Raw genomic sequence first — 12,755 nt, 5'->3', positions numbered from 1 at the left:
AATTCTTTGCCAGGAAAGTACATAACTTGGAATACATAGATATATTTCTGGAAATGTACAACCTACCAAAACTGAATCAGGAAGAAATAAAAAATTTAGAACAGACCAATAAAGACATTTTGTCTTTAATAGACAATTTTGTCTATAAAAAAATAGATTTTTTTTTGGACAGGAAGTAGGAGTTATTGGAGCACATGAATAAGGAAAGGGCAGTGCCAATGTTGTTATGAGTGCAGAGCTCACCATTTGTCCAGGGGCCACAATTAGAGATGTATTTGACCCCACAGCCATATGTGATGAGCTACTTTTCAGCCACCATGTTTTCAAGTTTGTCTGCATTAAACTTAGTAAAGCCTCACGTCTTGGAAATGTGGATTTTCTGGAAGCCAGGGAACTTGAACTTGGCCCTGTGTAGGCCTCAGTCACAGGCACCTTGTTCTGCAGCTTCCTACAGATGGACATCATGACATGGTTAATGTGGACACTGTCCACTGTGCCCTGGGTCTTTCTAAAGGCACCCCACATATACGTCTGGAGCTTGTCAGTCCCAGCACAGAACACATTTTGTTGATACGGATGACATGGAAGGGGTGAAGCTGCACTGGGATGTGAAAATCATCTTTGCCACAGCTTTTCACCATGTTCTTGTTGGCACAAATACAGACAGCCTCCAGGGCTTCAGAAGAGAGCTGCACATATTCATCTGACACCCTGTGGCCACATAGTGGGAACATATCCACTTCTGTCTTCTTCCACCCCAGGTCAAAGATGTAGATCCTGGCATCGAAGACAGCTCTGCAGAAGCAAGACTTTGGATATGACTTATTCTACAATACTGGTAATACCAGGCAGGGTGGTGACCCATGGCCACACCAAGATCTTCAGTGGTGCATCATGGAAAAGAGCTAGAGGTTTAATCAGTAATCAACTTAGAAAATTCCATGAGCAGATGACTTCATTGGAGACTTCTATCAAACATTTAAAGTAGAGTTAGTGGGGCGCCTGTGTGGCTCAGTCATTAAGTGTCTGCCTTCAGCTCAGGTCATGATCCCAGGGTCCTGGGATCGAGCCCCGCATTGGGCTCCCTGCTCAGTGAGAAGCCTGCTTCTCCCTCTCCCACTCTCCCTGCTTGTGTTCTGTCTCTTACTGTGTCTCTCTCTGTCAAATAAATAAATAAAATCTTGAAAAAAAAATTTTAAGTAGAATTAGTACCATTCCTCCTCAAAATCTTCCGAAATACCAAGAAGGACTCATTATTGGAAGCCAACATTACTTTGATATCAAAGTCAGATAAGGATATCACAAGAAAAAATAAAACTACAAACCGACATACCTGAGGAATACAGACGCAAAAATTCTAAATACAATATTAGTAAAACAAATTCAAGGACACATTAATGTATTATACTCCATGATCAAGTGCCATTTATCCCTAGGATACAAGGATGATGAAATATATAAAATTCAATAAATGTAATACATCACATCAATATAATGAAAGATAAAAATCACACATACATCTCAATAGATCCAGAAAAAGTATTTTACACAATACATGATTCTTTTGTGTAAAATCCCTTAGCAGATTGGGTATAGAAGAAACATAGCTCAACATAAAAATAACCACATGCAACAAAACCACAGCTAACGTTATTCTCAATGGATAAAAATTGAAAACATTTCTTGTAATGTTTCTTGTAAGACTTCTTACAAGATTTCTTGTAAGACTAGGAACAGGACACGGATGCCCACTTACGGTGCTCCTATTCAATGTAGTACTGAGGGTCCTGACTAGAGCAATTTTGCAAGAGATAAATGTATTCAAATTAGAAAGGAAAAAGTAAAATTGTTGCTATTTTCTGATGATATGATCTAATATAGATAAAAAGTAAAGGATTAACTAAAAATGGAATTAATTAATGATTCCAGTAGAATGGTAAGATAAAATATTAATATAAAAATCAATTACATTCATTTTCACTAATGATGAAGCATCTCAAAAAGTAATAAATCTATCCCATTCATGATAGCCTCAAATACAATAGAAAGCTTAGGAATAAATTTAGGGAAGTGAGTTGCATGCACAATGAAAACTACAGTACTTTGCTAAAAGAACTGAAAAAGACACAAGCAAATAGAAAGACATCCCATGTTCACATATCAGAAAAACTTTTGTTAAAATGGCCATACTACACAAAGCCATATAAAGATTCAACACAATCTCCATCAAAATAACCAATGATGTTCTTCACAGAAATAGAAGAAACAATTATAAAACTTATGCAGAACCACAAAAGACCTCAAATAATCAAAGAAATCCTGAGAAAAAAAGAACCAAACCAGAATATCATACTTCCTGATTTCAAAGTATGCTACAAAGCATAGTAATAAAAATAGCATGGTACTGACACAAAAACAGGCACGTTGACCAATAGGACAGAAGAGACAGCTCAGAATTAAATCCCATAGAAGATTTAATTCTTATAAATGTAAGATATACAGTAAACTAATATGTGTGTGTGGAGGGGGAAGGATGAAACATGAATATCAAATGGGAAAGAATAGTCTCTTTAATAAGTGGTGCTGGGGAAACTGGAAAAACACATGCAGAACCATGAAATTGAACCCTTAATTCACACCACTCACAAAAATTAACCCAATGTGGATCAAAGTCTTAAACATAGGACCTGATAACCATAAAACTCCTAGAATAAAATGCAAAGAAGATGCGTCTTGACATTGGTATTGGCAATGAGTTTTTCGGCATGATACCAAAAAGATAAACAAAGTAAAAATTCAAAAAGAGAGACTACATCAAACTCAAAAGCTTCTGCACACAACAGGGGAAAAAAAATTACCAAATAAACAGGCAACCAACACAGTGGGAAAAATTTTTGCAAAGCATCTATTAAATTAAGGGTTAATTTCCAGAATATATAAGGAAATCAGTCAACTTAAAAACAACTACAAAAACAATTTTTGCCATTTATTATTGAATTTATTTTATTTTTTATTATTTTATTTTTTAAAGACTTTGTCAGAGAGAGAGAGAGATAGGGAGAGAGACAGAGAGTACAAGCAGGTGAATGGCAGGCAGAGGGAGAAGCAGGCTCCCCACTGAGCAAGGAGCCTGATGTAGGACTTGATCCCAGGACCCTGGGATCATGACCTGAACCAAAAGCAGATGCTTAACTGACTGAGCCACCCAGGCATCCCTATTGATTTTATTTTTATCATATTTTGGTTATTAGCATTAAAGGTTTTATATTCCAATATTATTTATACTATTCTGGTTCTCCTATTATTGCTTAGATAAATATGGTAGTATCATATTTCAAAGTTTAAGACCTTTGGAATTAAATTTTTACTTACTCAATTTAATTGGAGTATGGTTGTCACATAATGTTACATTAGCTTCAGGTATACAACATAGTGATTTGACAACTCTATATGCTGTGCTATGCTCAAAAGTGTAGTTACCATATGTTACCACAAAATGTTATTACAATATCATTGACTATATTCCTTATGTTGTACCTTTTATGTCTGTGACTTATTCATTCCATAACTGGAAGCCCGTACCTCTCTCTCCCCTCCACCCCTCCCCTCTGGTAATCATCATTTTTTTCTCTGTATTTACAGGTATGATTCTGCTTTTTCTTTGCTTGTTTATTTGTTTATTTTTTAATTTAACAAACACATTTAAAAATGAATAAAATTAAATAGAAATGTCCAAAATAGCCAAATTGTGGAAGGAGCCAAGATGTCCTTCAACAGATTAATGGATAAAGAAGATGTGGTTCATATACACAATGGAATATTACTCAGCCATCAGAAAGGATGAATACCCACCATTTGCATCAACATGGATGGAACTGGAGGGGATTATGCTAAGTGGAGTAAGTCAAGGAGAGAAAGACAATTATCATATGGTTTCACTCATATGTGGAACATAAGTAATAGTTCAGAGGATCATAGGGGAAGGAAGGGAAAACTGAATGGGACGATATCAGAGAGGGAGACAAGCCATGAGAGACTCTGGCTAAGGCAGGCAAAAAATGGTCAACAGACACAGAAAAAAAATAGTCGACATTACTAATAATCAGGGAAATGCAAATCAAAAATCACAATGAGATATTACCTGACACCTGTTAGAATGGCTGTCAAGGAGACAAGAGACAACAGGTGCTGGTGAAGAAGGTAAAAAGAACCATTATACATTGTTGGTGGGAATGCATATTGCTCCAACCACTATGAAAAACAACATGAAGATTTCTCAACAAATTAACAATACATCTGCCATGAAATCCATATATTCCACTTCTGGGTGTATACCCAAAGAAAATGAGAACAAAATTTCAAAGAAATGCACATGCCCATATTTATCACAGAATTATTCACCATACCCAGGCTATGGGAACAATCCAAATGTCCACTAATGGATGAATGAATAAAAAAATTATTTAGTCATGAGAAAGGAGCATATTCTTCCATTTCCAGTAACATGGATGCACCTTGAACATATTATGCTAAGTGAGATCAGACAAAGACAAGTAATGGTAGGATGCCATTTGTACGTGAAATCTAAAAAATTTAAATCTGTAAAAAAAGGGTAAGGTGGTAGTACCAGTTGATAGGTGTGTAAATGTATGAGGGTTGGAGGTGATAAGATTGATGGTGTTTAAGTGTACAAATTTGTAATAAGTATTAAATAATTAACAGAGATCTAATTAATAGTATAATGAATATAGACACTAATATTGTACTATAATTATGTAATATGATAAATATTACTACTTCATGAATCACAATACAATATGTCAGTGTATCAGTTTAACATGGTGTGTATCTTACACAATATTATATCTCAAATTTATTCAAAATATTTTAATATATCTACAAATTGAATATGACGCAGCAATAAAAAATCGGCTATTTTCCTTTCACCACTCATTTTCAATATTGCACTGGAAGTTTTTGATAATTCAGTAAATCCAGAAAAAGAAATAAAATGTATATTTACTGGGAAGGAAGAAGTAAAACTGTTTTTGTTCACAGATTGCATCATCATCTATGTCATAAATCTAAATGAATCGACAAAAAAAGTTGAAACTAATAAGTGATTTTAGCAAGATCGCTGAATATAAAGTGAATACACAAGATCAATTGCTCCTATATACTAACAACAAGCAAGTGGAATTTGGAATTAAAAACAATACAATTTTATTTTATATTTTTTTAAAAACAATACCATTTTAATTAGCATCCCCCAAAATGAATACTTAGGTATAAATCTAATAAAGTATGTACAAGATCTATATAAGGAAAAGTGAAAAAGTCCAATGAAAAAATCAAAATAAGGGATGTCTGGGTGGAACAGTTGGTTAAGTGACCACCTCTTGGTTTCAGTTTAGGTTGTGATCTCAGTGTTATGGGATTGAGCCCTGTGCAGGCTTTGATCTCAGTTTGGAGTCTGCTTGATAAAGTCTTCTCTCTCCCTTTCCCTCTTCCCCTCCTGCTCACGCTCTCTCTCTCTCTGTAAAATAAATAAATCTAAAATAATAAAAAATAATTAAATAAATGGAGAGATATTTCATGTTCATGGATAGAAAGACTAAATACTATCAAGATGTCAGTTCTTCCCCACTTAATCTTTAGATTTAGCAAGTCAAATTTGTTCTCAGCAAGATATATCTTATATATATTTTACATATAGAGGCAAAGTCATTCAAAAGTTTTTACAAAAAGGTAAAAGATCCAGTAAAGCCAACACAATATTGAAAGAACAAACAAACAAACAAGCAAAGAAACAAAAAACAAAGTCACCTGACTTCTAGACTTACTATAGAGCTGCAGTAATCAAGACAGTGAGGTATTAGCAAAAGAACAAATAGATTAATTAAATAGAACAGGGAACCTAGAAAGAGACCCATATGTGTACTGTCACCTGATCTTTGACAAAGGAGGAAAGGCAATACGATGAAGCAAACATAATTTCTTAAAAACAAATGAGGGTGGGGGATGGGAGGGATGGGGTGGCTGGGTGATAGACATTGGGGAAGGTATATGCTATGGTGAGCACTGTGAATTGTGCAAGACTGTTGAATCACAGATCTGTACTTCTGAAACAAATAATACATTATATGTTTTAAAAAAAGAAGAAGAAGAAGATAGCAGGAAGGGAAGAATGAAGGGGGGAAATCGGAGGGGGAGACAAACCATGAGAGACTGTGGACTCTGAAAAACAAACTGAGGGTTCTAGAGGGGAAGGGGGTGGGGGATGGGTTAGCCTGGTGATGGGTATTAAAGAGGGCACATTCTGCATGGAGCACTGGGTGTTATGCACAAACAATGAATCATGGAACACTACATCAAAAACTAATGATGTAATGTATGGTGATTAACATAACATTAAAAAAAACAAAAAAAACAAAAAACAAAAACAAAAAAAATGAGGGTAAAACAACTAGACATCCACATGCAAAAAACAAAACAAAACAAAAACAAATCTTGCATAGACTTTGCATTCTTCATAAAAATTAACTCAAAATGGATCATAGCAATAAATCTAAAATACAGAATTGTAAAAAACTCCCAGAAGATAACAAAGGAGAAAACCTCTATAGCATGGGGTATAGCAATGACATTTTAGATACAACAACAAAGGCACAATTCATTAAAGAAATATATATATATAGATAGATTGATTGATAAGCTGGTCTTCAATAAAATTAAAACTTCTGTTCTGCAAAAGACATCAAAAGAATTAGAGTACAAGTCACAGAGTGATAGAAAATACTTACAAAAGACATATCTAATAAAGGATAGCCTGTACCATGATCTGTCTGCCTATTACCCAGTGTACAAGTGGGCAAGAATCCTTCTAGGTCCCCTGGCATGTGGTGCTTAATTCCACTGCTTGCACAGACACACTTTGGCTTCTGAATGGTTGTTGAATTTTAATTGTTAAAATAGGGAACAAAAAAAGGGACACATTATGTTGTTATGATGCTGACATTACTGGAAAACAACCATTCATTTAGTGAATTTTGTGAAGTCATTTTGTATCGACAATCATAAAAATATTTTTCATATAATTATCTTGTTGTAAATTACAATATGTGTAGGATATCACAACCTCATTTATCAAACTCAGAGAGTCTTGGCTTCTACTTCCTATCACCATAAATTATTATTATTGCCTCCTTTCCTCATCAATCATTTCCTTATTTGGGAAATAAATTATAGGGTTGGGCGCCTGGGTGGCTCAGTTGGTTAAGCGACTGCCTTCAGCTCAGGTCATGATCCTGGAGTCCTGGGATCGAGTCCCACATCAGGCTCCCTGCTTAGCAGGGAGTCTGCTTCTCCCTCTGACCCTCTTCCTTCTCGTGCTCTCTATCTCTCATTCTCTCCCTCTCAAATAAATAAATAAAATCTTTTAAAAAAAATTATAGGGTTAACTTACATAGAAGCAAATAAGTTTTTTCTTGGGTATTTAATTTTTAACTTTTTTTCCACTGCCTTTTATCACTGTTCTGCACAAGCCATATGAATTTATTATTTCACTGAGAATTAGGAGTCATATGTTCAAACAAGTGTGTGTGTGTGTGTGTGTGTGTGTGTGTGTGTGTGTTGTTTGGAGGACTATTGACTTCCCCCCATTATCGTGTTTGCTCTCAGAAGAAAAATTACTCATTAAAAATTGGAGTCCCAGTAATGAATCCTCAGAAGCTTTCCTAGAAATGGAAGTTATGGACAATAGAACAATTTATCTTATTTCAGTCTTCAATTGTTAGCTACTTTCATATACCCTATGAAGTTATAGTTTACATTACGAAGAGATGATGTCAATAGCCAGAAACTATCCTGTAGGCAGTACATTGCAACACAAAGGAAACTCACCTTAAAGCTATAAAGATAGAGATTTTAGTAATCTTAGAGTAAGAAATATTGACAAAGATTATGCAGGTGGTTCCAAAACATATTTGTGGCACATGAGTTTAAAGAAAAATAACAAAATGCTTGGAAATTCAGTGTTTTGGGTGCTAATAGGAAACTTGATTTTCTAAGAACTTATTACAATTTACAGCAAAGTGTCCTGTAACCCTCTTAATAGCTGATAAGAAATATTTTTATTTTTCTATTTTTAAATTATGTGTGCAGAAAATGAGGCTTAAGTGACTTTCAATTGTGGTATCAGAACTCTAATCCTGAATTGTGCTATTTTTTTTAAATGATCACAACTGCCACAAAAATAGAAAATGAAGAACATGATATTTGGTGCAAAAAAAGGTAGACATTATATGAAATGAGGAATTTTCCATTTAAAAATAGTAAGATAAGAAAAACCATCAGTTTAATATAATTTTATTTTATTTTATTTTATTTTCTATGCATATGTAATCCTTTTATAGTTTAATTTCAACTGGTCAAAAATACAATCATTACATATAACATTTGGGGAATAAAAGTAACTTTGTCTGGGTCATCTTGGTGCCTCAGTTGGTTAATCTTCTGACTCTTGGTTTCTTCTCAGGTCATGATCTCAGGATCATGAAATCAAACCCCCTGTGGTACACTGTGTTCAGCCCAGAGCCTGCTTAAGATTATCTCCTTTTCTCTCTGCCCCTCCCCGACCACTTGCATGATTTAAATAAATAAATAAATAAATAAATAAATAAATAAATAAATAAATAAAATCTTAAGACAAAATAAAATAAAACATTTTCTCCAAATTTATGTTGGCAATCAGACAGATAAAATCATATTTTAATGTACAATTAGGTAAAACATGACATTTATTTCTACAAATAAAGACCACACAGGAACTTGGCATTAAGAGAAGAAAAAGAAAAATGCTGGGGTGCCTGCATAACTGACTGTTGGTTTTTGCTCAGGTCATGATCTCAGAGTTCTGTGATAGAGCCCCCATTGGGCTCCATGCTCAGTGCAGAATATGATTAAGATTCTCTCTCCTCTTCCCCACCTGTCACTCTCATGCTCTCTCTCTCTCTAAATTAAGTAAATAAATCTTTTTAAAAATGCTAAGACCTGTTCTATTTATTAAATTAACAAATGCATATATGCCTTGAGGACAGTGTTGACTTCAGCCAAGATACAAAGAACTATTTCCACTGTTTTTGGTGTTTGTTTGTTTGTTTTCCTCACTCTACACCTCCATTTACAGTTTCTCTTTTTGACATGTACACGGTGAATTTTCCCATTCTTCATGACTCAGCATAAGTGACCCTTATAAAGAAGGCTTTCTGTTGGCCCTTCAGTTCACTAGGGCTTTATTTCCCTGTGCTGCAGTTAGAAGTCAATGTGTACTGTCTAATGAGTAAGATAATGAGATTTCAATGGATAGTCAATATTCTATGCATGATCTAAATAAATTATTTAATGGCTGTCAAAAAACATGTGAGAAAATAAAATACACCTTACAATAAAAGAGCTAAAGTTTAAAGTCTTGGATCAAAGGAAATAGAATTTACAGCAAGGTAAGAAGGTTTTCAAGAAAGAATTGATGTAGAAAGTGAAAATTGACTTGAGCATTGCAATACTCATATTAAATACATTTCTGAGATAGGAATTACTTGAGAAATTGTACAAGTTTGAAGGGATGTAGTGAGGTATTCAAAACAGATGTGTGAGGAATTATCAGCTTAAAGATGAAGAGATGAATCATAAATTATAATTTCATAGACTGAATAAAGGGTAAATAAAGAGAATGCTATGACATTTGATTAATAAGGAAAATGTTTACAAATATCATAAGGTAATTAATTATAAAATATAGAGTCTATGTGAAATTATGGAATTCAAAAACCTACCTTGAAATTTCAATTCCATTTTTTCTCATAAGTTATACTTGCATGTTGTTTAATAGAGAACTAATATATAGCAATATTTAATAAAATAATATAATCTGTTAACAGTCATTAAACATTAAAAGGAAGGTCACAAAAGGGTGTCTGTAATGAATGATATTGTATATTTGCAATAATTCTTACACAGTTGTAGCTAATTAAGTGACTGTTTTTAAAGAGTATATTAAAGTATAAAATTCTGTCTACTGGCATCTCAAGATAGTAATCATTTGCCTTTGGGACACTGACAATCTTTCTAATACCCTCTTCAAGGCTCCATTCACTTCCTTGTTCCTCAGACTATAGATTAATGGGTTCAAAGCAGGATTGATGACAGCATAGAATAAGGAGATTAATTTATCACCCTCAGCTGAGTATAGAGATTTGGGCCTCATGTACGTGAACATACCTGTCCCATAATAAATGGTCACCACAGTCAGGTGAGAGCTACAGACAGAGAAAGCCTTTTTCCTGCCCTCTGCTGAGTGCATCTTCATCACAGCAACCAGTATGCATAGGTAGGAGAGAGTAATAAGAAGGAAGGGGAGCAAGAGGGTACCAGATGCACCTATCACCATCAAGGTTTCTTGCAGGGATGTATCAGCACAGAACATATGAAGAAGAACAGGTACTTCACAAAAAATATGGTCAACAATGTAAGGGCTACATAAGGGAAGTATGGTGAAGTAGAGGGGCACCACTGAGGCAAAGAAGCTGATGGCCCATGCCCCCACAGCAAACTGCATGCACACAGACCAGTTCATGATGAGCAGGTATCGCAGAGGGTAACAAATGGCCACATAACGGTCCAGAGCCATGATTGCCAAAACAATACACTCAGCTGCTCCCATTAACAGAGAGATGTAGGTCTGGGCAAGACAGAGTTCATAAGAGATAACTTTCTTGGAAGCAAGGAGGTTGAAGAGCATCTTGGGGACCACAGCTGTGGTGTAAAATATGTTGAGAAAGGCCAAGTGGCAGAGGAAAAAATACATGGGTGTCTGGAGACAGTAATCAATTACCACCAAAGTGATAATAGCTGTGTTTCCAAAAAGATTGACCAGGTAGACCCCAGAGAAAAGGAAGAAGAGGGGTATCTCAACTTGAGGGTGGTTGGAAAATCCAACAAGGACCAACTCAGTGATGGTGCTTAAATTTTCCTGAGCCATGTTGAGTTCCAGTGTTAAACTGATAATGTGAGCAGAAGAAATGTGCTTTGAGAACAAAAATTATAGTGAAATCACAAAGACACACTAATTCTTTAACATCATCAAGTACCATTCCATTGTGTGCATTCAATAACTTAAGGACTAAATTATCTCTTTTTTGAAAACCTTCTTACATTCATGATGAAGTTTGAAAAATACTTTCATATGTTAGAATAAGACAAAAATATTCTTTAACACAAAACCACAAACATGCATACACAGATATAGACACACACATACAAATTGTGAATAAGGTTTTGGTTGTTCCTGGACAGACTTCACTTATATGTACAGAGCAAGTTTTTAAGAAGTACTGATTTTTTATGTTAACATTTCTTGTTTGGAGTACAGAAGCTTATAATAGAACCTTCCAGAATTTTCTGAGATGACTATAAAAATATGAAATAGCCATTAGAAATATCTTATATGAAGTCACAGGACTGTAGTGAGTTTGTCAAATTCACTAAAGTGGAAGAGATGGATATAGAATTTAGATAATTCTGGTAACTTGATTGTAATCCCCAAATGCTTGTCACTGTTCATGTTTCCAATGCAGAGATGAGAGGTTCATATAGATGTACACAACCTTTCACTCACGGGAATATGTCGTGAATGCTTCAGGGTTTAAAGAAAAATTAAGGCACATAGTAATATACACTCACTTGTAATTCAATTTTCAACACCATTAAAAATATTATATGCCTTTGGTATGAGGAATAAATGAACTATCCAACTTATTTTAATTTTCACCAGTTACATTGTTAATCGTTCTGCTTTAAGTAATGCAACTCAGTCTCTTCCAAATTATACCTACAAATATTTTTAAAATCATATCCATTGTATTCCCCTCCCAATATATGTAAATTTAGACCATTTTGTTCTTCCAGATCACACTCAATATCCACTGTATATCTCTTTGGTTCCTCTAAATTGAATGACATTAATTATGGAAAGGTTATAACATGATAAATAATAACAGCAGAATCGGGTAACAGAAGTACTTTTAAACCATTTTATCTACAATAAAATGAGAATCATACTAATAATACAATAGTAAAGATAGAGTAACTGTAAATTTGCTGCCTGACATTGTTATAAATTTCTTATTTGGATTAATTTAATTTACACAAATAACCACATAATGTGGGTTTTATTTTTATTTCCATTCTACAATGGAAAATTATACTACAATGATTATATTCTCTTGCAAATTATCCAAAATTAGTTATTGATAAAACTAGGGGCAAAAGCAAGAGAGGATGACTTTGATTCACATTCAACAATATATCTCACCCTTAAGAAAGGTAGAAAACTCAAACTGACTTGTTTATTTACCATTTGGAGATTGTAGTCTTTCCTGACTGTTATAAAAAATTTTTCCCAAAGACGATGACAACTTGAGTCTTCAAAGAGAAAGGATAAAAAAGGGAATGGGAATCTGTTCCTTATGCAAATTCACTCATATTTTATTATTCATAAATATCTTGATGTGTTGATCTTGCCCATCTCCGAAGAAACCCCACTGATGAAAATAGCCTGCCCTAGCTCTCACTGGAGTTGGTGATACCTGGATCCATTTCCATGACTCAAATTTGAAGTACTTTTGCTGACTGTTTCTTCCTATGCAGCAGAGTAGAGGATGGAAATAAAATAATGTGGATATAAGTATGCATATTTG

The 12,755-nt window shown here is 34.4% G+C and overlaps 1 protein-coding gene and 1 pseudogene across 1 annotated transcript; both read right to left on the bottom strand.

Moving 5' to 3' along the window:
- Positions 1-224: 224 nt before the first annotated feature.
- On the bottom strand, positions 225-865 carry LOC112809861 (large ribosomal subunit protein uL16-like; annotated as a pseudogene).
- A 9,207-nt stretch (positions 866-10,072) lies between these two features.
- LOC112809844 (olfactory receptor 2A12-like) lies at positions 10,073-11,038 on the bottom strand. Its single transcript, XM_025853223.1, has one exon. The coding sequence runs from the start codon at positions 11,036-11,038 to the stop codon at positions 10,073-10,075; it is 966 nt and encodes a 321-aa protein (XP_025709008.1).
- Positions 11,039-12,755: the final 1,717 nt, after the last annotated feature.

Source organism: Callorhinus ursinus, unplaced genomic scaffold, assembly GCF_003265705.2.
Source record: "Callorhinus ursinus isolate GAN/ISIS: 27379988/994484 unplaced genomic scaffold, GSC_fseal_2.0 scaffold105, whole genome shotgun sequence".
NCBI classification, from domain to species: Eukaryota; Metazoa; Chordata; class Mammalia; order Carnivora; family Otariidae; genus Callorhinus; species Callorhinus ursinus.
Note: the sequence above shows the minus strand (reverse complement) of the source record. Positions and strands in the feature narration are given on the sequence as shown.

Excerpts from the sequence above, each read along its gene's own strand:
- LOC112809844 (XM_025853223.1), bottom strand. The coding sequence starts at position 11,038 with ATGGCTCAGGAAAATTTAAGCACCATCACTGAGTTGGTCCTTGTTGGA.